The sequence below is a fragment of the Neofelis nebulosa genome, chromosome 3 (genome assembly GCF_028018385.1).
Source record: "Neofelis nebulosa isolate mNeoNeb1 chromosome 3, mNeoNeb1.pri, whole genome shotgun sequence".
NCBI classification, from domain to species: Eukaryota; Metazoa; Chordata; class Mammalia; order Carnivora; family Felidae; genus Neofelis; species Neofelis nebulosa.
This window is the reverse complement of record NC_080784.1, coordinates 105,640,355-105,667,765: the sequence shown is the minus strand read 5'-3', so window position 1 is coordinate 105,667,765 and position 27,411 is coordinate 105,640,355. Positions and strand designations below refer to the sequence as shown.

The window sequence follows — 27,411 nt, the reverse complement described above, 5'->3', positions numbered from 1 at the left end:
TTAGGGAGTGATTTTTATTGTATTAATATAAAACTATACAATGCAAAACAATACAATAAATATATACTATGATGTGGTAGGCATTGAAGATAGAAGAGATATTTTGTTGGAAACTTACCTCAATAGGGATAAATGGGATCAAGGAAAAGAAAAACTCAAATGGGATAAACTGGGGCCTTGGAAGGGGCTCATTTTTCATTCACTGGAAAAAGAGTTCTTTATATTTCCTATTTTATATGAAATAAAGGAAAAGGAAGGATCAAGTGTCATTATGGAGATTCTAGTCTTCAGTGACTTTGAGAACTGTAGACAGGTGGCTATGTGGATCCATGCCAGATGAAGTCTTGGTATTATCCTGCAGTTGTGCCTTTTTGTAAATCACTATCACCGTCACCGGCTTGGATTCAAGAGGTTGTTGTGCTGTCACTGATGAAATAAAAAACACACAGTTGTCTTATATAAGTACATTCTCAGACCTGACACTAGACTCATTGTAATTCCTGAAGACATGTATTTTCCTAAAGAAATATAAGAAATATATATAAAATTAAGCAGTCTTATAAAATGGACTGCCGCCAGGTAGCTGTGACTCACTAGGCTCAAAATAATACTAGCTCTAGTCTCAGGGGAACTTCTCCTAGCCCTGTTAATTCCTTGTTTACAAATTTATTTTACATCCATTATCTTACTTAATCTTTAGAACAGTTCTAGGATTTAGACATTATTTTCATACACACTTTACTTATTTATTTTTTAAATATTTATTTTATTTTGGGGAGAGCCAAGGGGGGCAGGGGCAGAGAGGGGGACAGAGGATCCGAATTGGGCTCCGTGCTGACAGGCTGACAGTAGTGAGCCCGAAGTGGGGCTCGAACTCACGAACCATAAGATCATGACCTGAGCCAAAGTCGGATGCTCAACCGAGTCACCAGGTGCCCCCATCCACATTTTAGAGATGAATAAACTGATAATGAGCTAGTATAATTGGCCAAAGGTAACATAGTTGGTAAACAGAGGCACAGGAATTTACATTTTGGAAAGCTGTTTAGCATCAAGTCAAGTCCTTTTTTCCCAATGATGCCAGTTATTTTCAACCTGTTTCAAAGAGCACTGGAATCCTGTGGTGCCTCAAGGATCACTGGGCAGAAAAAGGAAAGAGGAGGGAATAAAACAGGCAGTGCTCCGTGCCCCTCACTCTGGTTTTGACCAAATCACATCTATTTTATATCTACATATATGTTACACATATATATATATATATATATGTATATATGTGTAAAATATATAAATATTTTTATATTTTATATATTATAAATATAAATACATAATTATGTATTATACATAACTACATATATAAAAATATAATATATATATACAAGACCCATTTAAAATTTTGTTTGAAAAAATTCCCAAACACTATATCATACCATCATGTCTCCTAATGCTATCATGATCCACACTAGAAACTTCTTGAAGCCAGAGACCTCATCTTATCCTTTCTTTAGTCTCGCAACAGGGTGAGACCTCCCTTGACCTGTGAACCAGACTTCGGAAGAAGGCGCAGATGGAAATCATTGCCCTGGGGATGTGCTCTGGGCTCCAGAACATCACTGGCTAAGCATCTCCCATGAACCCTGACAACCTTGCTGTCTGTTTCTCACCAAAGCCAATTAAATTATTCACGGTACCTGCAGCATTCTCGCTGTTATCACAGCTCGTTGAGCTCTCTCCCAAGAGGGAAGTGATGTCTTCCCCAAATATCTTGAGGCAGTTTTCAATGAGAAATTGTACAAGAGAAACCTGTAACACAAAAAGACAAAAATGAGGCACTTTTTTTTCATATGGCATAGTTACAAATCACATTTTGTATGTGAATCTTGGATCTAACAAAAAATGTGAAAGAATTCTGAGGAAAAATTCAGACTTGATAAAAATATATAGAAAGCAGAGTTCTCCAAGTAATAACTGTGATACTTTCCAATATAATTTGGGTACAGATTTTAAAATGCTGTTCAAAAGTGGGCTAAAGTTATAATTTGTGACCTTGTTTAATAGCTAACATTTTGATATCAATGGTTACATCTTGAAAACTAGGATAATTTTCAAAGTATAACCTACCTTATTAAATTTTTCTTTTCAAAAAAATTTGTTTCCAGTTTTATTGAGCTGTAACTGATGTATATAACATCTTATTAAAATTTATAAAACATAGACAGTGGTGCCTGGGTGGCTCAGTCAGTTAAACATCTGACTCTTGATTTTGACTCAGGTCATGATCTCATGGTTCAGTTTGTGGGCTTGAGCCCCAGTCAGGCTCTGCACTGCTAGTGAGGAGCCTGCTTGGGTTTCTCTCTCTCCCTCTCTCTCTTTGCCCCTGCCTTGCTCTCTTTCTCTCTCTTTCTCTCAAAATAAATAAATAAGCCTTAAAAAAATAAAACAATAAAGCATTGACAAAAACTTATGAAATTCACTTCTTAAATGAAGAAGTATCTTAAACTTAGGAAGCAGTGACTTCTGTTTTTTGTTTTTTGTTTTTTTTTTGTTTTTTTTTTTTTTTGTGAAGGAAAACTCATGCAGCTGGAGAGAAAACATGGCTGTCTGTCTAACTGCAGTACTTCCTCATGTATCACCTTGCTTCATGCTCGCTTTCTGGGTGAGCTTGGGGAAGAGCTGTGATCTTATTAAGCATGTTGTGGCTCCATTAGGATATTCTGGAATCTTTTACCAGTTTCCTTATGACATAGAAGAGGCAAAATAGTAGCCATGTATTTTTCTAAATGAACCACAACTGGCAGAGGAAGGCCGATGTATTTGGAGCCATGGGTGCTCATGTTGCCCAAGCCACCTAAGATGTGCCAGTAATGACCAGAGGAACTGGATGTGGTCACCATTGTGTAGTGAGGAAACCATGGCTTTGCCCAAGGTTACATGTCCCTCAAGGATTAGGCTAAAAGTTGAACCTTGACTTGTCAAACTCCAAAGCCCAGGCTCTCTTCTGTTGTATCATGGCACTCCTCTCTGGTTTGTTCAGGCAATCTAGTGTTTAGTCTCCTGGATGGGGACAAAGCCACTCAACTTCTCTGAGTTCCCCACTTAACAACACCCCTTGCCATACCCCACCAGAGCAAGACAATGGACCCTGCCTCTTCAGGGCAGCATGACAAAAATGTGCACTTTACGAAACTGATCCATCAGAGTTGCTACTGCAAATTTCAGGTTCAAAGTAGGGATTCTACCCAGCAGAGGATAAAAATGAAAGCTCTCATTACCTTTTTTATGAAATTGCTTTCTAATCCCAAGCTGCAGGAATTAGATGAACAAAGAATGCTTGGGGCTATACACACTGATAAATTGTAAGCTGTCATCTGATTGGATGAGGAATGCTGCTCAATGTTGTGTAACACTCCAAAAAGGTATTGCAAGAGAAGAACATTCACTCTTGGCAGCTGGTCTAACAGCCTAAAGTTAGAAAAATGCACTTTTAAATAAGGCAAGTCATTTCACTTAGGAAGTTGGAAACATAAAGACAGGGAGCAGAGTACTTCATTGTGTATCTAGAACACAACCCACTGTAACGGAGTGCCAGGCATGAACGTATACAATAATGTTTCACTGAATTCAGTTCCTGAACCAGATAAAACTTCTCTGGTTAAATGTTTGACAAACTGAAGTTCGTATCACTGGCAGTTGATGCTGGAGCAGCCCTTTTAGCTCAGTGGATTTTGTCTACCAGTTTCATATATTCAGAAGGTATAACATGGTCAGGGATTCCACATTAATAAGATCAGGAGAAACATAAGAATTCAATAATAGCATTAAGGCATGCCTCTGTTTTTAAGTTGGCCTCCATGGGTGTGAAGAATTGAAACTCTTTGGCATTATTTTAGTGGACAAAGCTATAAACTATAAGCCAATATTTTTCTAATAGTACGTTGGTTGTATTTTTGAGACATGCCCAGAGTAGAGTAATTACTACATCATTACCTCCGGGCTGCAGTTACTTTCTCCTCCTCATTCCCTTGATCAGCAACAGCAAGCCATTTGTCATAGAGATCGGATGAAAATATGCTTCCTGGGATATTTCGAAGAAAATCCTTATGTAGATAAAAATAAATAAGTAAATAAATATAATTCTTATAGAAAATATATACTGGAAAACATTTAGTTGAAAAATAGAGCTCAGTCCCCATTCCTTCACAGATACCCAAACTGTGACCCACACAGAGCGTGGTTCTCACTCTCCGTTGACTTGCACACACACAAGCAGTGCTTGGATTTTTTCCCAACTAAAACTTAAGAGCATAAAAGCAGAGCTGAGGCTTTGGTAGAAATGAAGATAAAGCTCCCTTCTATCATCTGTAATTTACTCTTTTGTGTACATTTTAACAAACTACTACAAAGTGACAGGTCCAGAGATAGACCATCTTAAATTCTATTTGCTTCTTGGACAGAAATACACATACCCATTTTTGCAAATAGCAAATAGCACAGTGCTAGCTCTTTAGACACAGTTCTAGCTCCTAATTCTAGCAAGAAAAGTACTGAAACAAAAAAAAAAAACACACATGTGTGCTCTTGCATACATATCAGGAAAGAACTAAGTCTTCTGACTTGAGGTGTATGTGCTCCTTGGGAGAATGCTACTCTCATACTTGCGTCATTTTTCCTTTTCTTAACTGTATAAAAGTAGACAGTCTAGTGGCAAACTCATTGTCATCCTTGTGATATATTCCTTTCTAGTTTAGGCCAATTCTCCAGTTAGTTTGACGTGATATTATGAAGGTCGAGGTTGCAAAGCCTGATTCTCCACCAAGATCAGTCAACTTTATGAAGAAAATACCTTAGAAATGTCTATGAACCATATCCATAAGTGGCCACCCCCTTCCTAGTCTGTGCTTATAACATGGAAATAGGAAAGAATCTACAAACTCTTGGTAGAAAAGCAAGGCAACACTCATCTTACTATTTGCATACCTGGTGTATCATCATTCTTTCCCCTGTTTCTTGATGCCTCTATGTATATTACTGGTATATATTACTATGGCCCCAGTGTAGTTGTGGTAGCTAAGTCATTTCTGGACTATTTCTATTTATCATATGGTCAAACATTAATGGGGGATCAGGAAAGACCAAACGTGACTGAGATTCTAAGATAATTTTAGTAACTTGTTTGTAGTCATTACTACATTAACTTATTTTTGTTCAGAGCTGTTAACAAGTGTCAAGATGGATTAAGTTCTTTCTCTGTTCTGTTATTCCTCTTATAGAAATGTAACTGGATACTTGTGATTTAGCTGTACCATTTCAAAATTAATCTATTTTTTGTGTAAATCCATTGAATTTTCAGAATTCCAAACTAATTTTGTCTATTGCACCCAGTTTAAAAGTTAGATTTATAAGAAGAGGCATGTGGCAGGAAATGGTTACCATGTGGTTTTAACCTTGGGATGGTGGATAAAACATGACAAATATTAACAAAGGATGCCAAGGATGGTAAAGGTGAAAGGCACAATTGGTAAAGTGGTTCCTATGCTTTTAAAGTACAACACATTAAAAAACATGGGGAAGAGTGATTAAGTGGACAGACATTTTGGTGGCCTCATTGAGCCTTTTTTGATTCATCATAAACTTATTTTCAAATGTTTAATATGAATTTTCTTTTGGAAACTTTGCCTTCATTGTTATGAGGGTGGTGAGAAAGTCATCAAAAGCAGGACATTTGGTAAATATTCTGTGTGTGTAAGCATATATTTTTGAAATTTATTATTACTAGTATTAGTATTTTGCATGGTGTCTTCAGGAGTGAAGGTGGGGAGGGTGGAGTGTGATGAAATATGGGGTTTTTAACTCCTAAAGTAGCTTCTTTAAATTTTGACTTTGTGACGTGTATTTCAGTTTGTCAGATACTTAATCTATTATGCCTATTATGGTTCTTGGGCAATCATGATGAAGGACACTAATAATAGCTTCAGTTACTCATGTGTAGATAATGCTAGAACTTTCCCTACCTTTAAGACAGATGCTACCACAAGAACAGATTCACTGTCCAAGTTCACTTTGTCACCAGAATTTAGTTTCTCCTTCAGGGTTCTGCATGATTTCATATTGGCTGATTTTCTGAAGATGCCTTCTGTGAATGGCCCTTTTTGATTGATAAAGCAAAGCATATCCTATAGAAAGAAATGAAAAGTACATGACATTTCATATCCATAAGTTCAGAACACAAGCTTGCCTCCTTTTTGAAAGAGCTAGGGATTGTGACCGTACCGGGTTTTAGAGCTGGAAGGACTAAAGTAAATTTGGATTTGTTTTTTCAGCGTCTTTAAATATATTGTCTACCCAAAAATACACTTTACAGTCATACACTAAACCATTTTAAACACTTGTTTTAATCAGATTTTTTCCTTTTCAGTGAATTAATACTTTTAAAAAGTTAGTCTCTGTGTCAAGGCCTTTGTAGAATCACCCTTCTCTCTCCTACCCCGCCATTCTTCTTTCATTGTTCCCTTACATACATGCTATTCCCCAAGTGTGGGAATCTCTTTGCCACGCTCATTTTCCATTTGCTTATTCCTCTTTAAGTGACTGTATACTCCATTCCTACTTCTTCTCCTTCTTTCCCTCTTTTAAAATCAGGCTCAAAAACTCTCTCCTCCTTCTCTGATTACATTCCCTTCCCATGAGTCTTTCATTGCCTTTAGTTGTACCTTCATGTCCTCTGTCTGCAGTGTAGAAAGATAATAGGGGTTGGAGCCAGGTAATCCAAAGGATCTGAACTCTGTTATGCTACTTATCTGGTGTGTGACCCAGGGCACATACATTTTTACTGAGGCTTTTCTAATTCATTTGTGAGTTGGGATGATGATATTCATAGCTACCCCCTAAATTTGCTGTAATGCAGGGACTGGGGTAGTAGCTAGCATGTAAGTAACATCATAAATTTCTTCATATGTAGCATAACATTCCTTACATCTAGTATAGTGCTCAGAGAAACCCTGGATACTCAATAAATGTTAACATTGACAATTCAGTACACCAATTTGAGATAGGACAGGCCAAAGTCTGTGGCTTTCATTTGACATATTCTGTTAGTATTAACAGATTCATATTTGCCAGAAGATGAGTCACTATGCTTCATGAGATATTTTGAGTTGTACGATTGAGTAGACTCAGCTGAAGGAGACTAATATGAGCTCAGGAAGGCAATGAAAAGAGAATGTAAAGATGAGATAGACTCTCAGAGATTCATGCACACAGAATCCATATTTTGGCTGGTCTGAACAGGCTTATGTGGGTCTTTGTGGAAACAAGGAGAATGGACAAGAATTATCTTTTCCTGTTGTATTTGCCTCATGACTCTGCAGTACCTAAATCAGATTTTATTCTTTGAAATAATAGAAACAAACTTCTCAGCCAAATCCAGGAACTGGCTAATTATTTTTCCATTTGGTTGTAGATTTGGATGAGAACACTTGGCCTCTCGGGGCTCCCCCTCCTCAGGAGGGCTGACAAGAGACCAAAATGAGACCTACCAGAATGGGGGAGGGCAGGTGGTCATTATCACACACATCCATGAGGGAAACTCCGAAGAGCTGTGCTGGCTTTGCAGAAGGTGGAGCTGTGCACTGGCTGTCCTGGCAAGCTCTGGGGCCCCACCTAAGGGCCCAGTTTATGAAAGGATTCCTTTTAACTGTCTTCTGGCCTGAACCTAAGGAAGAAATGAGAGTAGTAGTAGTAGAAGTTAATTAACCTTAATTTTTTCCATTTATGTTTTACTGCATGTTCATTGCTATGGCTAGAAGAGGGAAATTGAGTCATTTGTGTAGTATTCTCCACATTCTGAAATTGGCTAATACTATCCTTATGGTGCTACTGTGTTCTTCCCCATATCCAACAAACTGATAGTTAGAACTGGAGACTTGATCAGACTCAGGGTCAATACTTCTGGTGCCATTTACTACCTATTATACTGCATCATGAGGCACTTAGCCTGTAGTTGTTAGTGTCCTCTTCTTAAGTATGATCAGTGGATTCAAGTGTCAGATCCAGTTTTAAAAGCTAAAAAGATTGAGTATTCAAATCAAGCAGAGTTTGGTAATCATCTGCTTTCACAGTGAGTCTTCTCCCAGACTTAGATTTCCTCTTTGGTTTTCTGAATGTTCCACTGCCTCTGATCAAAAGGATCTGCCTTTCATGGCACAATCTGCCTGACCCCACTTCTCAGCCAGCCTGAGGCTCCTCTACTCTGAGCCATCTCCATGGATGACTTTATGCGGGGGCGGGGGGTAGGAGAGGGGGTCCATGGGAAGTAGTCTTTACACGCTGGCTATGTGGGAAGATTATCCAGGTGGCTGTGTTTGTTTGTTTGTTTGTTTCTTTCTTTCTTTCAAGTTTATTTATTTTGTGAAAGAGAGAGAGAAAGAGTATGTGTATGCAAGTGCATGTGAGCAGGGGGAGCTGCAGGGAGAGAGAAGAGAAAGAACTCCAAGCAGGCTCCACGCTGCCTGCACAGAGCCCAGCTTGGGGCTCGATCTTCCGAACTGTAAGATCATGACCCTGAGCGGAAATCAAGAGTCAGCCACTTAGTCGACTGAGCCACCCAGGCGCCCCCAGGTGGCTGTGTTTCTTGTGACACCCCACCAAGCTACCTGGAGATGGTTTTTAATTATCCAACACTCCCTATCAAAGGCATGCAGAAGAAGAGCTTTACAAAGAAAAGGTGATCAGCAATGGAAAAGCTGAGTTCAAAGTTTCTACTGCTCAGCTATCAATGTTTTCCTTATAAGGTACCTTAACATTTGTTTAAATAATCTGCTTAAATAACTGAGTTCTTTAAAAGTCCAGAGAAAAGTCAAGTTACAACTTGGATAAACAGATGAGCAACATTTCACCAAATACCCTTAAACACCCATCCACTGGCTTCTCTGGGATGTAGTGAGGGCATCACTTATGTGGGTGGCAACACTCCTGGTGCTTGATCAGAGAGACCACATCTAAGAACCAGAAGTGTCCTGGCTCTGCCACTTAGACAAGTTGCTCAAAAATCTTTAAGCTTCGGGTTGCTCAAATTTAATGTAAATGATGCTACCTACAACTCATTGAACTAAATATAATGTACTACTCAGCACAAGGCTTGGCTCATGGCAGCCTTGATAAAAGTAATTTCCTTGCTGAGAGGGCCTAGGGCAGTCTAGATATCAGTCTCTTCCCCCCAAAGGAGACCTCACTCCCATTCTCGGTTTCATTTTGCAACCTCTAGAAGGTATGCAAACATGAAGGAATGCCACCACTTTGCCTAACTAAGGCTCTTTCTTCCCATCTTGAAGTCCATACCCCTGACATTTTAAAAGGAGTGAAGGAAGAAAGCAAATACATTCTTAAATCTAGAAGGAGATTCCTGTACATCAAAACGTACAAATGTTTGCTTAAGATACAAGTTAATATATAAATTGAGTTGTATGCAACCTGGTTTCCCTACTCTTACCCTAGTTTTATTATTTCGAAACTATCCAAATATATTCCATTATTGAGCTTTAATTAAGAATGCTTTTAAGAAGAGTGTCGTATCCCTTGATACAAAGCCATAAATCTAGCTACTCCATGAGTATATACAGAAAGCAAATACATGGGGAGTCTGAGTGGCTAAGCGTCTGACTCTTGATTTTGGCTCAGGTCATTTCATGGTTCATGGGACTGAGCTCCATGTGGGGTTCTGCACTGACAGCGTGGAGCCTGCTTGTGATTCTCTCTCTCCCTTTCCACTTGCCCCTCCCCCATTCATGTGCACTTTCTGTCTGTCTCTTTCTCTCTCTCTCTCTCAAAATAAACAAACATTTAAAAACAAAAAAGCAAGTATATCTGAAGTCTTATACTTTCTCAAAGACATTTTTGGGCTTAGCTGGACCTTTTGTAATGTACATTATTTGGTGTTAGAGTTCACGTTGCCTCTGTGACTAATAAAAATATATGCCATAGACATGAAAAATATGGGAATGACTAAACAAGCTAACTCGATAGAAATCTATCCTTTCTCAAGGATACTGGCAAGATTTGGGTTAGCACTTCCTAATGATCGAGTTAGAGTATGAATATTAAAAAATAAAATTTTTGAAACTTTGAGCTTATAGAATAACAATAATAACAATAAAAATACTTCCTTTTTTGACCCCAATGCTTCTCAGGTTAATATCACATTTTCTTTAAATTTTTTTTTTTTTTTAACATTTATTTTATTTTTGAGACAGAGAGAGACAGAGCATGAATGGGGGAGGGTCAGAGAGAGGGAGACACAGAATCTGAAACAGGCTCCAGGCTCTGGGCTGTCAGCACAGAGCCCGACGCGGGGCTTGAACTCACGGACCGCGAGATCATGACCTGAGCCGAAGTCGGCCGCTTAACCGACTGAGCCACCCAGGCGCCCCAATATCACATTTTCATCAGAGAATGAAATATCAATGAGGGAATATTGGCATGGTAGGGAAAAATAGTAAGACAGAAGATTAAAAAGCCCTAACCATAAAGATCATCTAGTTCCAGTCTTGACATGGGTCTGAAACAGATGTGGAAAGTGGGGGTAGAATTAAGAGTTCAGTTCTAACTAGAACCCAAGGCCACTTCAGCCTAAGCCCAGAATAAATGCAAGTCAATTCTGTAACTCTTTACTCCACTGAAGTTCTTCTGTTCCAGGTGTGTTTAAGCCACATAGACTAGACATCACACCTCCTGTGATGGCCTGAGATACTAGACAAAACCCTGGAATAGGGAAGACAAGTTTCTAGACCATAAAACTCTTGTGCTCTAAGAAGACACACATATGTGTACACACATAATACTATGTAGAAAGTGCTCTGGGGATACAGAGAAAAGAGTAAGGGTCTACCTAGAAGAATTAAAACAAACGACCTTCCAAGAAGTGAGTCAGGTCTTGATTTCAGACCTTTGGGAGTTTCTCTAAGCCTCATTCTGGGTGGGTATTGGGTTCTTGCCTATACTGTCCCTCCCCACCCCCACACGGAGAATAGGCTCTGTGTCATGAATTTGTGTTCAAGAGTGGAGATATGAGCTAAAAGAAGGCACTTGAAGGAAGCGAAGGGGCTTACCTTTCCCTTGCTGGTTCTGCACTGGGTGCCTGGGCTTCAGGATGAACTGGTCTTGCATCTCTGGGAACCCCTCCTTTGAAAGGAGAGGCTCCTGGAGGGTGGAAGGAGAGATGGAGGCCTCTGGTCCCTGTGGCAGCCGTGGAGTAGATGGCAGATGGCTCATTTTAATTCCATAGGGATGTTCATGTCCTAAATGGAGAAAAGTCTAAATGTAAATTCAGGCTGGTGCTGATGGCTGTCATCAAACCTACCTTAACATGAGTGTGTGCATCACATTGGTATATGCTGCTATTCTTCTGGGGATTCCTCTCCCATATACCCATATACACCATATACCCTCTTATGGGGGACACGCTGCAGAAATCAGGTGCTCAAGGAGAAGATTTTAAAAAGAGAAAAGAAAAGTTAAATCATGTTCCTTTGCTTGGAATACATAGATTCATCAGTGCATTGCTCTGCACAATGTTGGCTTTTGCTGTTTCCATCTGAGAATATTTAAGGCCTTCTAGTTTCTGCCTTGACACTAACTAGATCTGTACATCTTAGGCAAACTACTTGACCCCTCTGAGTCTTACATTCGTCCTTTGAAATGCTTACCCACAAACTTATAAGGATATGAGTAAATATATTAATAAAAATTGGTGATTAATATTTTTTGAACAATTGAACATAGTATTTAAAATTTTTTTTTAACATTTATTCATTTCCTGAGAGAGAGAGAGAGAGAGAGAGAGAGAGAGAATGAGCAGGGGAGGGGTAGAGAGAGAGGGAGACACAGAATCCAAAGCAGGCTCCAGGCTCTGAGCTGTCAGCACAGAGCCCGACGCGGGGCTCGAACTCATAAACCACGAGATCATGACCTGAGCTGAAGTCTGACACTTAACCCACTGAGCTACCCAGGCACCCCAGTTGGCCACAGTATTAAGACTTGCTATAGTCACTATTCTCTCACACATGATATCAGTCAAACAGATTTTTCATTTCCTTTTGTCAGTTCTAGAGCCAGAGCTACTCAAGGGTGATGGGATGGGATGGGTTGCCTTTATGCTTTGTGCTTCCCTCCCACTGCCATCCTCCCTACCAGGGCTATCCTGCAAGCAAGGATCAGAGGGAAGGCTGTACTGTGTTGGAAACTCAGCAGCAAAGTGCAAAGCGGTGTTTACAAAGTGGAAAACCACACCCCAAATCATGAACAGTTGCCTGCCAAGTGATTAGTTTTGCTCTTTCATGTTTTAAATTGTTTCCTCTCCATAGAACTTTCAAAAGACCCTGTGCTGTGATACGGATTTCAGTTTTTAAGAATAGAATGAAAGTTCTCTTTCTGTCATTTCTGATTTATTATTGTATGTAACTTGGGGAGCTTTTGCTGCTCCTTTTCATCTGGCACAGATGAAACGTCAATGCTTGGTTCACGAGAACCACAGTGACTTCCCTCCTTTAAGGCAAAAGAAGCTTCTATGACAGCAGTACAACCAAATCACCAAGACAGCCAGGAGTTAATCCACAATTGAGAATTGAGAGCATGTTAAGAAACACATTTCGAATGCTGCTAAAGGATCATCATGAATGACAGGCTCTTCGGATTCCTTAGAGCTGCCTTCATGCGTGAAGCTGTTCCAAGTCTCAAAAGTTATCATCTACATTGTTTTATCTAAATCAATGCACTTTATTAAGATAAATATATTTAAGTATTTAATTTTTTCCCTTTTTATTGCTGAACGACTTTTGCAAGATGTCAGCGTTAACACAAAAACTTTAAATGGTGGAGTCAGCTATGTGGTTGGTGATTCTCTGAGAATATATGTTTCATAGAAAAAATGTGTTTGTTTAGATTTCCAGGTCAGTTGAAGATATTCTTTAGATCACTTGAAAAAGAGTAATAGCCTCACAGGATTATTAAAAGGATAAAAAATGCATGTAAGAGGGAATGCTCTAAGATTTCGAGCAGAAATCATTGTCACTGTTACTATACATTACTGTACTTCAAGGTCTGCTACAGATCCTGTCTTCTTGTTTTAATTTTTCTATTTCTGGTAAACACTGAATAAATTTGCTAATCCAAAGATTTTTTTTCCTTTTCTTTTTTTCTTTTTTAGATCACTCATGCTAATCACTATTTTAGGAGAGGTGCAATGTGTTTATCAACAACCTTAAGAACCATGCTGGAAAAAGCTTGAGAAACGGCAAAGTACAGGTGGTTTAGTCAGTGAAGACTGGACGAGTTTAAATGTGATTATCTCATTTTCTTTATTATGCTGAAAAACTTATGGGCACAGGACAAGTGTTCGGTACATATTTATACCTGGATTCAGAGACATGACTGGATTTTAGAGGATTCTCAAAATAGAGGCTACTTAGTAGTTAGGAAATGGAATTCAAGACTGAAATATGAAAAATAAATGTATGGGAAAAAGAAATTCCAATCCATTTTGATTTCATACCTAAGTAAGTGGGTAAATAAGTGAGTAAATAATAAATAAACAAAAACTTTCAATACAGGTCTATTTGTCAGGTAAAAAAACGATAGAGAAGAAAAATTTACATTTCTCTCCCCAACTAGACCATAAACTGCTGAATGAAGAGATGTTATCAGTGCCTGGTGAAGAGTAAGTACCCAGGAATTATCTGATAAATGTATGAGTGAATACTGCATGTGATTTTCACTTTTAAGGGTATTTAAGCTAAAGACAGAACAATCATTACCTTGAGACTTACAGTTACAATTCTGAACCTACTCAATCCCATCTTAGATTGTCCCTGACACTTACCAATTAGTGGTTGTGGGGCTTCTCCTTTGCCAGAACTGACCCACAGCTGATAGTCATTCTCAGAGCCCTTGGAAACAAAAAGATTATGCATCACAACAAATCTTTCACAGTACTTGAAGAACACATTTTCTTAGCATTTTTATGTTTTGAAAAAGAAAGAATTAGGGCCAGTATAAATGCTATTTGGTCTATGGAGGTAGCTGCAATTTTTGAGTTAACAACACTTGTTAACTTGCTCCCCTCACAGCCTCCAGTAGACCTTCTCAGATTCTTGTCATTTCTTGATAAAGGCTGGAGAACCACAGTACAATCCAGCCCTCACTTTGTGGGTGGCCCTTGGCATAAGAAACCACAGTTGTGCCCCTTCACCAAGGAGGAAAAGTCTAATCTCAGAAGTCCGGCCTTCTGCTGTCTCTAGACTCCTTGGATAATGTTGGCTTTTGCCTCCAAATGTCCCTGCACAGACAAGCATATTGTCCAGAGAGCCACACACCCTGCCATGACGATTCCCGAGCAAAGTAACTTGGAAGGCCATAATAGCTCAACAGCCCTGAGCAGAAAATGCCCAAGAAGCTTTGAGGAGATAGGAAGTGAAGTCAAGCCCCACTACAGGGAGAGAAGGGACAAGAACTCTAACCTAGAGAACAAATCAGATGCAGAAAACAAATACTCTGTGAAGAATTATTGCCCAATAATATTGGAAATCCCACTTGAAACTAACAAGTCTAAAATATAAAGATTGCTGAACTATTTTAAACAGTCTTCTAGGAGGATAAAGTAAAATATGTTTGAAATGGAGTTGTTGATGATAGGTACTATGCTTGTCCTTGACTTCTGATTAAAAATCATGGCCTTGCCTTGAGGAGGGTCAGAGGTATGGAAAGAATCACAAGCACACACACACACACACACACACACACACACACACAGCTAAATCAGCTCAAAATTGTATTGCCAATAGGAAGTAAGAGCTAATAAGAATCTTTTCTCTTAAGGTAGGGTTCAGAAACACTATGTTGGAATCCCTTAAATCAGACAAATAACCCCAGTTCTTCATTAAAATGGAAATTGTTGTCTAGTGAGATGGGTCACTTCAAGCAAAGGAAAATCATAAACATGAAATAAAATGAACAATATCATTAATCAGTCTTCCCAACTTCATCTCTAAAACCACTCACTCTCTTTCCAAGATTTAATTCTTATGCAGGGTGTATATATCATACAGAGATGTGTATGATATACAATCGTAAGCATTGTTAGAAATCAATGTAGAGGGGCGCCTGGGTGGCGCAGTCGGTTAAGCGTCCGACTTCAGCCAGGTCACGATCTCGCGGTCCGTGAGTTCGAGCCCCGCGTCGGGCTCTGGGCTGATGGCTCGGAGCCTGGAGCCTGTTTCCGATTCTGTGTCTCCCTCTCTCTGCCCCTCCCCCGTTCATGCTCTGTCTCTCTGTCCCAAAAATAATAAATAAAAAATGTTGAAAAAAAAAAAAAAAAAAAAAAAGAAATCAATGTAGAGATGTGTTTTACTCACTACATATCAATTCAATTTTATTTCAAATGTATTATTAAATTTTGTTTTTACAGAAATAATTGAGTTCTTATGCCAAATTCTGGTTGCCCTGAATTTTTAAGGGCCTTTATTATACCATTGGTTCAGATAGAATTTCAATACAAATCTTGTAATTATGTCATGTCACAATAGCAAGACACTTTCACATTTACAGAGGATTTTATATAAGAAGCTGTGCTTTATAAGTGCTCCCTCAGTTTTGTCAACCTGACTGTCACCCTCTCTTTTCCTTTACAAAGCATCCCCTCAAATATACCCTGGGGTGCCTGGGTGACTCAGTCGGTTAAGCATCCCATTTCAACTTAGGTCATGATCTTGTGGTTTATGAGTTCGAGCCCATGTCGAGCTCTGTGCTGACAGCTCAGAGCCTGGAGCCTGCTTCAGAGTCTGTGTCTCCCTCTCTCTGCCCCTCCCCTGCTCATGTTCTCTCTCTCTCTCTCTCTCTCTCTCTCTTTCTCTCAAAAATAAACATTACAAAAATTAAAAAATATATATCTACCCATTTCTTTCATCAAAAAAAAAAAAAAATTCAGCAACTCATACTAGCCCCATCAAAACGTAAGGAGCTGAAACCAAAACTGGATGAAAGTGATGTGTACACAGATGCCCCCAGATCCATGTTCTCAGTCAGAACTTGTCTTCTTTACCAGTTCCGAAGGGGCATTAGCAGTCTCATCCTTAGGACTTATATCAAGGGGATGTAGCTTCTAGCCATGTGGTCTTCATGTGAACGTTTACAGCAAAACATGTAATTTAAGACTCATTAAATTGAGATTGAGTCCTTGGGTGATGACCAGGGTAAATAGTGATGGGGAGGAATCAGGAAAGATGACACAGAAAGAAGAGTCCACTAGAGAAGGAAATTTTTAGAAATTTTGAAATATTTTACTGTCTATGTATAGAATGTATACAGTGAACTGCATGTTGTTATTAGCACTCTAAAATTATAGCCCAATTTTTTTCTCTGATTTTGAATTTGCACAAAATTGAAAATGGAAATACCAGAAGGGCGCCCATGTATATAGCTTCACTGCCTTCAATTTCTCAATTTGGGGTGGGGGGCAAAATATGGCTATGATATCTTTAATAATCAGCTGCTTTATAATGGGAGATGCACAACACACACTCACATACACACACACAAATCTCAAAGGTCAAGGTTGGTTTTTAACTAAAAATAGTTTGCAGGCAACTTACAGTTATTCCTAGCATTGGTAGTGACATGTTGATAATGTCATTCGCTGTGTCTGAATTTGCCACTGTTACAGTTATAGACTATAGAAAAGAAATAAAGAAAAATTGCTATAAATTGAAAAAAATTGAAACCATGTGACTAATTATTGTCAAATTATTACCCATATTCTAAAGGCAAAGCTTGCTTTCAGGTAATGACAAAATAAAGCACATGAAGAGCATACACTCTTAATTATATTTTCGTTTCTTTATATAACATGAAGCTAGTGGGAAGCAGTAAAACATATATTTCTCTTAAAGGGTTTGTGGCACACAAAATACAGAAGCTTAAGCAACAAAACAAACAAAGACTGAGAATCCCAAGAAGATGCATGGGCTGATCCTCAGCTCCATAAAGCTAGTTCCAAAATGGAGCAGAGGGGATAGTTTAAAAAAGAGGAGCTGGACGTTTTTCTCTCTTCCTGAGTTGTGTTTTTATAGTATGGCTTTATTCATTTGCAATTACACACTCAGTTTCAGCAAAATCAGAATAAGAACTAGCTATAAAAGACATTTTTTAAAAATTATTATTTGGTCAGTACTTTCTTTGTGTCAGGCATCACAGTTACTAAGGTTTTCATTGTTGAAATCTGTTGAGACAAATAAAACCAAGGAGTCCAGGAGATGAGATTGAAAAGTTTAGAAATTTACATTCCATTCCCAACTGTGCCAGTGAGTGGCTTATTACTTATAATAGCTCTCTACCATACCTTACATTGAGAAACTGCTCCACAAAACTAGGAAAACAGTTTACAGAAAATTACCTGAAAGGGATTAATAGGATTCTGAGATATTATTTATAAGACTATCTGAATTCCAAAAGACATTTTAAAATAAGACAATATGAGGGGTGCCTGGGTGGCTCAGTCGGTTAGGCGGCCAACTTCCGCTCAGGTCATGATCTCATGGTTCATGGGTTCGAGCCCTGCATCGGGCTTGTGCTGACAGCTTGGAGCCTGGAGCCTGCTTCGGAATCTGTGACTCCCCCTCTCTCTCTGTCCCCTTCCCAGCTCATGCTCTGTCTCTCAAATAAATAAATAAATAAATAAATGTTAAAAAAAATTCTTTTTAAAATAAAACAATATGTAACCAATAAGACAATATATAATATTATTAGGCAATGAGGCCTATGTCCTTTGATAAAGAGTGCTTAAAGAAGGCAAACAGCAAAAGTGGACACTCATAGGCCTTAAAAATACTAAGAACAGAGTTAAAAGAAACACTTTCATAATTCATTACTTGGCCTTTCATTGTATTTTTCTTCTTATGAATGGAATGCAATTATTTGATATGTCAGATGGCTATGAAAGTTGATAATCAGACTTTTATAAACAAAAGCATTCATTGATTTCAAACTACCTGTAGCTTTAAGGAGTATAAAAAAATGTTTAGAACCCAGCAGCAGAGATCAGAGCACTCAAAGTCAGGGATGTAAGGGGCTTCCTATGCTAAATTATCTAGGAGGATTCAAAAGTCTGACTGGGTCTTAGCTTGAGATTTAATTAGAAGTAATGGTTCTGCTATTTTTTAAGATGTCTGAAAACCTTTCAATACAACTTAACAAGTCTCCCATGAAATCTTTTTAATGTAAAAAAAAAAAGATCTCTTTTGAAATGCTAATATCACTCCTTAATTTATTTGGTCTGCCAGATAATGGTTTTCATGGCATAAGGAACATACTGTGTTCAAAATAGTAATTCCAAGGATGTATGTAAATTTTCCTGCATGTCGTATGTTCTCCAAAACACAAATTTCAGTAGATAGAGCTCTTTATAAACAAATAACTTTTAAAGAAATAAACTGTCTTTTGAAATTATTTAAAAGAAAGGGAAATGTTGCCTTCTTTTCTCATATGAAAAACCAGGAAAATGTGATCAATTTTCAAGAGCTAAAGCCAACTCTGAGGTGATCTAGATATTCAGATTGTTAGGCAAAAACAGCAATTACAATAATGCTCAATGATCCAAATGAAAATATGCTCACAATAAACAAAAAGGGATGCATCTTAGCACAGAAATTAAATATATTTAAAAATAGAATTTTTTTTATCTGAAAAATATCTTAAAGAAAAAATTTACTGGCTAGGGAACATTGTATAATGGGGATGACAAATGGCAGTCAGTGATTTTGGAAAATAGATAATAGAAATTATCCAGTCTGAGGAAGAAAAGGGGAAAGAAAGATTGAAAAAAATTAACAGAGTCTGAGGGACCTGTGAACAGTATGAAAGGGTCTAATACACATATAATTGAAATCTCAGGAGAGAAGAAAGAAAATGGGGAAGAAAATATTTGAGGTAATAATGACTAAAAGTCCCCAAGTTTGATGAAAGACAAGTTTATAAATTCAAGAAGTTCAGAATATGCCAAATAGGACAGATTCAAGAAAACCATGCTTTGATACTTCGTAGCCACACTACGAAAAACCAAAAATAAAGAGAAAATCTTGAAAGTGGCTAAAGAAAAATGACTAATCACTTTCAGAGGATTGGTGTTTGAATGACCCCAGACTACTCATCAGAAAGCACAGAAACGAAAAGAGAGTGCAAAACCTTGAAAGGGCTGAAAGGAAACAATTTGCAAACAATTTGTATCCCCAAAACTATCTTTCAAGAGTAAAGGTGAAATAAAGCCATTTTCAGATAAAAGAAGGAAATCTGCCTACACCACATCTGCACAACAAGAAATGCTGAGGATCGTTTCTCTAGGATGAAATGAAACTGTGTTGGGGGAAACTTGGATCTTAGGAATGAATGAAGACCATTAGAAATGTTTCTTTTGTGTAAATTATACATAAGTTGATTTTTAAAAAATTTCAAAGTAATTTTCCATGAAGCATTCTGAGTGTAACCCACTCCCACAGTTGAAATCAAAGCGGGCAGAGACGAGAATGTGCTCTGCTGTGGAGAAGTCTCTGCTCTCATCTCCATTCAGTGCATCTATCTGGTGCTTGGAAACAGATCAAAATATTTGCGCGGCCTTTCCTTTGGCCAGGAAGTAACTGTCTTCAACTACATCTTTTTCCACCTTCAAATACTATTTTGTGTGATCTCGAGCTACTGTAAAGTGTTACAGAAAAAAAAGTGTCATTTAAAAATACCCAAAAATATCATTGTAAATGTCTTGGCTACTGCACTACAATTTCAGAAATCAAACTTTATACAAATAACCGGGGCAATTGGTTTGATTTTTTTTTCTCCAGTAGCATAAAGAAAGTGAGATAGAAATATGCTGATCCCTTAAAAGTGTCATCCCTCTGAGCTCAAGTCAATCCTGATATTCCTTGGAACGAAAGACCTTTCAAAGCTCCTCTGCATTGGACATAAGGACTGAATGTAATACCTGACCCTTGAGTGGATCCTGTACTAGAAAGGAGACGTTATCAAGGTCAACTGACAAAATGGGAACACTAATGGCGTGGTAACGCATTATACCAATGTTACATTTACTAAAGGTGGTAACTACAGGGTGGTAATAGAAGAGAATACCCTTATTCTTAGGAAATACTTAGGTTTAAGGATAAAGGGCCATGGTGTTGTATGAGCCTCAAAAATAAGTGTATACATACACATAATAGAGACAGAGAAAGAAAAGAAATAGTAAAGCAAATGGAGTCAAGTGTTCTGATAGGTGAATCCAGGTAAAGAGTACAGGGGGTGTTTTTTGTACTATTTTTATTTTTGCAACTTTTCTGTAAGTTTACAATTATACCAAATAAAACATCATGGGGAAAAAAGAACTGTGGAAACAATCCAAACCATTCTGTACATAAGTAGTGACCATTGGAACAAAATGTTTTAATTCTAGTAAGATATACCTGCGTGTGAAAATCACTTTACTAGAAGCCACTGTAATTGCTATTAGAAGGATTCAGAGAAATATTATGGGCATTTAACATGCAATATTTTTCCATGCTTACGCACTGTAGCTAGCTTGGATTCCTCTTGCTTCATATTACCTAAGTCACTTTTTATGTATACAAAGACATACGTGTAGACAGGGAAATCCATTTTCCAACATGGCACTTTTTTAAATACTCTCTCTTCCTCTTTTTTCTTTTCTCCTTTCTACCTCCTTATTTCTTTTTCCTTCCCTCCCTCCCTATCTACCCCTCCATCTCCATCTCTTTCATTCTGTCTGAATCAGGAACTTGGAATTTAATTTTTAGTCTTAAAAACACTTACACCGCCACAGTTCTCGATGTCTCCAGTGAAGATTTGGAGGGGAATGCTTTTTGGCTGGTCCTTCTCTTTGGCTAGATTGATGTACCTAATCAAATTCAATAATAACCCAAATTGAGTAGGATGAATTAGCTATTAGCTTACTTTCAAATCAATCTATGTTGCTAATATTTTCAACATACTGTGTCATTTTTTAAAAGCATGTAGGGGCACCTGGGTGGCTCAGTTGGTTAAGTATCCGATTCTTGATTTTGGCTCAGGTCATGATCTCATGGTTCGTGAGATCAAGCCCTGCATTGGGCTCTGTGCTGACAGCATGGAACCTGCTCAGGGGATGCTCTCTCTCCCTCCCTCTCGGCCCCTCCCCACTCACTGTCTCTCTCTCTCTCTCAAAATAAATAAACATTTAAAAAAAAAGCATATAAATAAATAGCCAAATCAAATTATGGGCTGGAAGAAAACATGCAAAAATATTTCAGGAAAATGAGACATGACTCAAAAAACAACAGATCGCTGTCATGATGTGAGATCTGAGCAGCAGATCCAGTGGTCAAAGCTTTCCTACCTAGACTGGAGGGCCCAGCCCCTTCCTGGGCTCCAGGGCAGGAATTAGCAGTTGCTTTGACAATCAGTGAGTAATCTGCACTTAAGGAAATGTATGTTTTGAGAATAATGTTAGCTCCAATCATTAGGTTGGAAAGAAGGGGAAGATGAGAATGATAACCAGAACTTCATCAAAAATAAGCAAAATATACATAGAAACGAGAGCACATTATCTGCAGTGGCAGCCAGGGTAAATCTAAATAAGAAATTATTTGGAATAGTCTAATAATACTAAGGAGAAGGAGAAGAGTTTGAGGGCATGGTTTTGAAGAAATTTGCATTCTCTTATCATGGGTTAAAGAATTAAAATATGTATACTGACAAAATACCTTTGAAGGAAAGAGCACCATTTTTCCTTTAGTTCGGAAGACCTGCAATTTAAGAAATGGGAATAAAAATCAAACTCAAACTATTAAGATCACCATTCAGACAAAAATAGCAGCAGCCAGTTATTATTGATGTGGTTGCATGTGTAAGTTGTACTCTCCTCACAATCGAGCTTTTGATGGACCCTGCTCATTTACGAGCAGTATTACAATAATGGGAAATAGACCCTAAAGGGGAAGAAAGGTTGGTTTCTAATCTAAACGCTTAATTGTAACTATGTGATGCAAGCTATGCGATCATGGGCATGTTGCTTAACCACTCTGAGTTTCAGTTTCCAGAACTGGAAAAAGTTAATTTTACCTTAGAGTGTTCCTGCCCCTGCAAGTGGTATCAAATATAAAGAAACATTATCATTCAAATTAAATCGTACTTAAGAAATTTGGCATTTGGATGGAACTATCTTGGCCTAGAAATAAGAATATCTTTTTAGGAAAAAACAGCCATAATATTTTATTTCTTTATACATATTAGCATATTGTAATATGTTAAATTAGTTCCTAGAAAACTTACTCTTCATTACTATGATCCTCTGAGCAAAATCAGTCCATCTACGGCTAAATTACTAAAGGTTATTTTCTATGCTAAAGTTTCCCTAGGATTTAGTAGCAAAAAATGCGAATGTTTTAAACCCCATTCATATGTGGACTTATCACTTACTAGCATTTTTTTTTATTGTGGTAAATTACACATAACATTGAACATTAGTGACCTTTAGTACCTTCTCACTATTGTGCAACCATCATGACTATCTAGTTCTGGAACATTTTAATCACCCAAAAGCAAACCCAGTGTCCATTAAGTAGTCGCTCTCCATTTCCCACTGTCTCCAGCTCTTATACCACACTTTGTTTATTTGCTGATACACACTTGGGTTGTTTCCATTTATTATTATTATTATTATTATTATTATTATTATTATTTTGCTTATTATCGACAATGCTGCTATGAACGTTTGTGTATCAATTTTTGTATGAACATGTTTTTAATTTCTCTTGGGTATATATCTGGAAGTGGCATTGCTGGGTCATATGATAATTCTGTTTAACATATTGAGGAACCATCAAACTATCCACAGTGGCTGCCACATTTTATACTCCTACCAGCAACACTGCTCCCCACTCCCTCCATCACCATTTTCAAGACCTGTTTCATCAGAAAAATGGAACACCCATTTAGCATCCCAACCTGCATGGACATAGCTTCTAAATATGTATGCCAATCTGCAGAACAGTAATAATAACAAGGAACAAAAGCACTAGGTGCCAGGCATTCTTATAAATGCCATATATATATTTATACAGCTTTTTAACTAACCTAACATGCAAACCTGGCTTCCGCATTTTCTCTCTCATTAGGAAAAAAAAGTTTCTTGGAAATTCCCTAATCAAAGACTTTATATATTATCAACTGAAACTATTTCCTTCCATTTGCAACATGGAGAGGCCATTAAGCAATAGGAACTGATAATCTTTTCAGAAATATGTCATGGAAAAGAAGACATGCAGAGATGATATACATCCATATTTCTTCCCAGTAAGCTTTGAAAATTTTTCATTATGTCAACAGCTGCATTACAGAATTTAATAAATTAACAACTTGTAAACATTTTTGTTGTCTCATCTTTATGATGACACGTGAGATTTTGGTGGAGTGGGGCGAGGAGAAGAAAGAAGGGTGATGTGTTCATGTGATGAACACTCACTCATTATGTAAAGCAAGAATGAGACTTGGGGTGTGGTTGTTTCAAACAACAGATGTAAATGTTGCATGACCCCTGTAGAACCAGGAATGTCTCTCAGGATGCCACATTCCCCATCCTCATGTCAGCCTGAAAATGTGTCTTGCACAACTAATCTCTACTCCATGAAATCAAACTTTTGCTTTAGACTGTCACCTCTCTATAGATACCAACTAAGATAATCTGTACATGGCAATTCAGGCAATCTCATATTCGATGGCACAATTAATTTATTTGTAGTAATTACATCTTATTTTTAAATGAATTAACTTGGGAATATAAAAGCAATTTTTCAAATTTAATTGGACTATTTAATAGTACTTGCTCAAGAGAAACATTCCTGTGATTTACAAACACAGAGAACTCCCTGGGAATTAGGGGGCAGGATATTGGAGTGAGGCCCTAGAACCACACTCTCTTGATTCTCTTTCCACATACCCAGAACACCCAACTCCTCAAGTGGCTCCTAGAGCCCACTTGAAAAACCACTGATTAAAACCAAAGGAAGTGACTCCAGTAGTCCAGTAGTCCCCACTCTATGTTATCTTATTCCTTACATTTGCACATAAAAACCTTTTTGGAGAAAGTACAAGGCAAACAAGTGTCATTGATGGAGGTTCAAAAGTGAGTCACTGGCTTGATATACAATCAGGTTAAAATGTTTTCCTTTCTAACCCATGTAAATACAAGACCAAGCTGTAAGTCTTACCCGAAGGTGGCCACAAAGTTCACCGTGGGCCAGCCCAAGACGAAGGACCTCTCAGCATTGATGCTGGTATCTCCCACTTTGTCCGTACAGTTGGTTATCCACATGGTGCTCAGTGGTATTTTATTTTTTATCTTAAAGGTGTTTTTATAACTAGAAAGAAAGATACCCAAACAAGACGTCTGTTAGTTTGTTTTGTAAATGTGATGGGGGCAGCTGTGCTCGTGAGACACCAGGGCTCGTTGCTCCAGGGCACAGTGTGCCTCCCTCATCTCTACTACCCTCTGTGCACAGCCCAGCAAAAGGTTACATGGGCTTTTACAAAGCGCGTGTTGAGCAAAGTCTGGCCTAGGAAGACCCTCAAAACACTTTCCCTAGCCATTTTTCTGAATGTTGAGTATTAAGTAGAGAGTACGTATTTTAAAGCATTTAAAGAAAACCATTAATTCATTTATTGTTGTTAGATTTGTTACTTATTATTACATATAATTTTATGGTTATTGTTACAGTTAATTATTCATTTATGTCTTGCTTACTTCAAAAAGTATTTGAGGGCTGAACAAAAATACACAATACATTATTATTTTTTTTTGAGAGAGAGAGAGAGAGAGTGCACAAACACAAGTGGGGCAGAAGGAGAGGGAAAGAGAGAATCTTAAGGAGGCTCCATGCCCAGCACAGAGCCTGGCTCAGGGCTTGATCTCATGACTGTGAGATCATGACCTGAGCTGAAATCAAGAGTCGGATGCTTAACCAACTGGGCCACTGAGGCGCCCCAGATAAAAATAGTTATACAGTTTTTTCCTACAAGAGACAAACCAAAAACAAAACATAAGCTTGCATCAGAAAGATTTAAAAGTTATTTTCAACCTTAAATAAAAATATATACTGTCAGGGTGCCTGGGTGGCTCAGATGGTTAAGCGCCAGACTTTGGCTCAGGCCATGATCTTGCAGTTCGTGACTTCGAGCCCTGCATTGGGCTCTCTACTGTCATCACAGAGCCTGCATAGGATCCTCTGTCCCCTTCTCTCACTCTGCCCTTCCCCTGCTTGCTCTCTCTCTCTCTCACACACGCACACACACACACACACACACACACACGCACACACATACATGTGCTCTCTCTCTCTCTCTCTCTCTCTCTCTCTCAAAAAATAAATAAAAACATTAAACAAAAAATCTTTTGGGATAATATTTCTACCCTTTGCCATGGCCTGTGTAGACCCTGTGTGACTGGATCCCTGAATACATCTGATCTCATGCTCCATACTTTAGGCTCCAGTCAAATCCACCTTCCCTGAGCCGCTCCCCCCAAGGGACCAGGTGGCACCCACTTAGGCCCGCTTAGTCCCTCATCCTAGAAGTTTCAGTCATCTTGTCTAGGAATGTGACTGCTTCTCATCTAATCTAGTTTAAATGCTGCCATCTTGGAGAGGCCCTCCTAGACAACCCCTGATACCTTTTCCCATCTTCTCCACGTGGCACCCTTCTGCTGGAAGCACTAATCACAATCTATACATCCACCCCTCTTATTTTTATCATTTATCTGTAGGTCCCAGGCAAGAGAGACACCACCTGTCACGTTCTCAACTGTCTTCTCTACAGGGGCATGGTACAAAACAAGACTTCCATAATTGAATGAATGAAGAATCAAAACACTTGCAAAAACAAAAGAAAAACACAGTGTTTTCTTACAGTAAAGGCTAATGGAAATGTAACTTTATGATAATCAGAAAGGTGTATAGCATAGTATACATACTCGGTATTAGTCATGAGCAACAAATCATTGAACAAGAAGAGGTGCCGTTTCTGCCTCCTCCAGCCTTGCTTGAGTTCAACAGGGCCATGGATAAGCAGGGTATGGGTGGCACCCTCAGATGATGTAGTGTTTTCGCTGTGGGCGTCCATGTCAACAGAAAAGCTTTCCCTGCAAATACATCAAACACCATGGAGCAGCTAGTTACTGAGTCAAATATATACAATATATTTTTATGCTAAATGTCAGGGTTCACACAACACTAAAAATTAGTCTCAACCTCCAAAGCAAGACTCCAGAGCTCAAACTCAGGAATCACCAAGTTATAGGAAGCTATCAAAAGAGATAAGATCACTTGGGGAGTTGATACAGATGGAGACAGTTTCAAGGACAAAGCCCTTGGGGCATGCCAACTTTTAGAGGTGGGGAGGAGAAAGCCACAGAGCTAATCACGAGCTGTTATTTGGGAGGGGAGAACCAAGAGGCCAAAGGTAGAGAGTATTATAAGAAGGTAGACCACTACCAAAAAACAAGACAATTTGTGGCCTAATATAAAATAAAATGATGTTTGTGAAGAATTAAGTACAACTTGGCTTCATGTTAACATAAAATGTAGATAACTGAAGATCCTGGAAAATTGACCCCAGTCTTATCTAAATCAACATTCAAACTTTGGGGGAAATTCTCAAAGACCAGCAAAAATCATGGAAACATCAAAAAGTTTCTAAACATGAGTTTAGCTACTACTTGGCTGAGCTATGACTCTGACAGGACTTTTTGGTCATCATGGGTAAAACAGCTAAATTGTACAGAACGCAAAAATTCTTTCATAAATAGGATAGATTATTTCACAGACCAGAAAATTTTCTCTCATGGAGCCAAGAAAGTGTCTTCCCCCCAGAATGTAAAGCTGCCTCCCTTCTGCTCAGCAGCACTGAATCTTATGAACATGAGTAGCTTTTCATGAAATCAGTGCTGAAGTTACGAATTAGTCCATATGCGTTAGAAGAAACAAAAGAGAACAACACTTCCAGTTACTGTCAGTCTGTTTTGTTGATCAAAAATAGTATATTAAAAGACTACCTTATAAGGTGAAGCCTTGAATGACCACCTAAAAGTTCAGCATACTTTCTGATTGACGTGAACATCCTTTTTTCTTCAGTTCTTGGCACTGAAAATTGAAGTGAGTCTACAGCACGTGGCAGAGTACTGTAAAATGCTTGAAGCCTGAGGATTCCACAGTAGTCAAGATCACTGCCATTATGATGTCACGGCTCTAAGGCTTAGTTCATAACTGACAAACTGACATACTTGTTTCCCTGATTCGGCCTCTTTTGGTTTTTTATTTTGAGCTAACTGTGGATTCATAT

General features: G+C 38.3%; 1 protein-coding gene across 1 annotated transcript; it reads right to left on the bottom strand.

Annotated features, from left to right (window-relative positions):
• On the bottom strand, positions 1-27,411 carry LOC131507138 (rho GTPase-activating protein 20-like). Its single transcript, XM_058721497.1, has 14 exons — positions 27,125-27,411; positions 26,045-26,212; positions 24,288-24,437; positions 21,783-21,824; positions 20,854-20,938; positions 16,635-16,712; positions 13,868-13,934; positions 11,100-11,288; positions 7,533-7,708; positions 6,009-6,170; positions 3,985-4,094; positions 3,270-3,459; positions 1,689-1,800; positions 1-426 (listed from the first exon to the last, which is right to left on the bottom strand). The coding sequence occupies exons 1-14, from the start codon at positions 27,187-27,189 to the stop codon at positions 281-283; spliced, it is 1,740 nt and encodes a 579-aa protein (XP_058577480.1). The 5' UTR covers positions 27,190-27,411; the 3' UTR covers positions 1-280.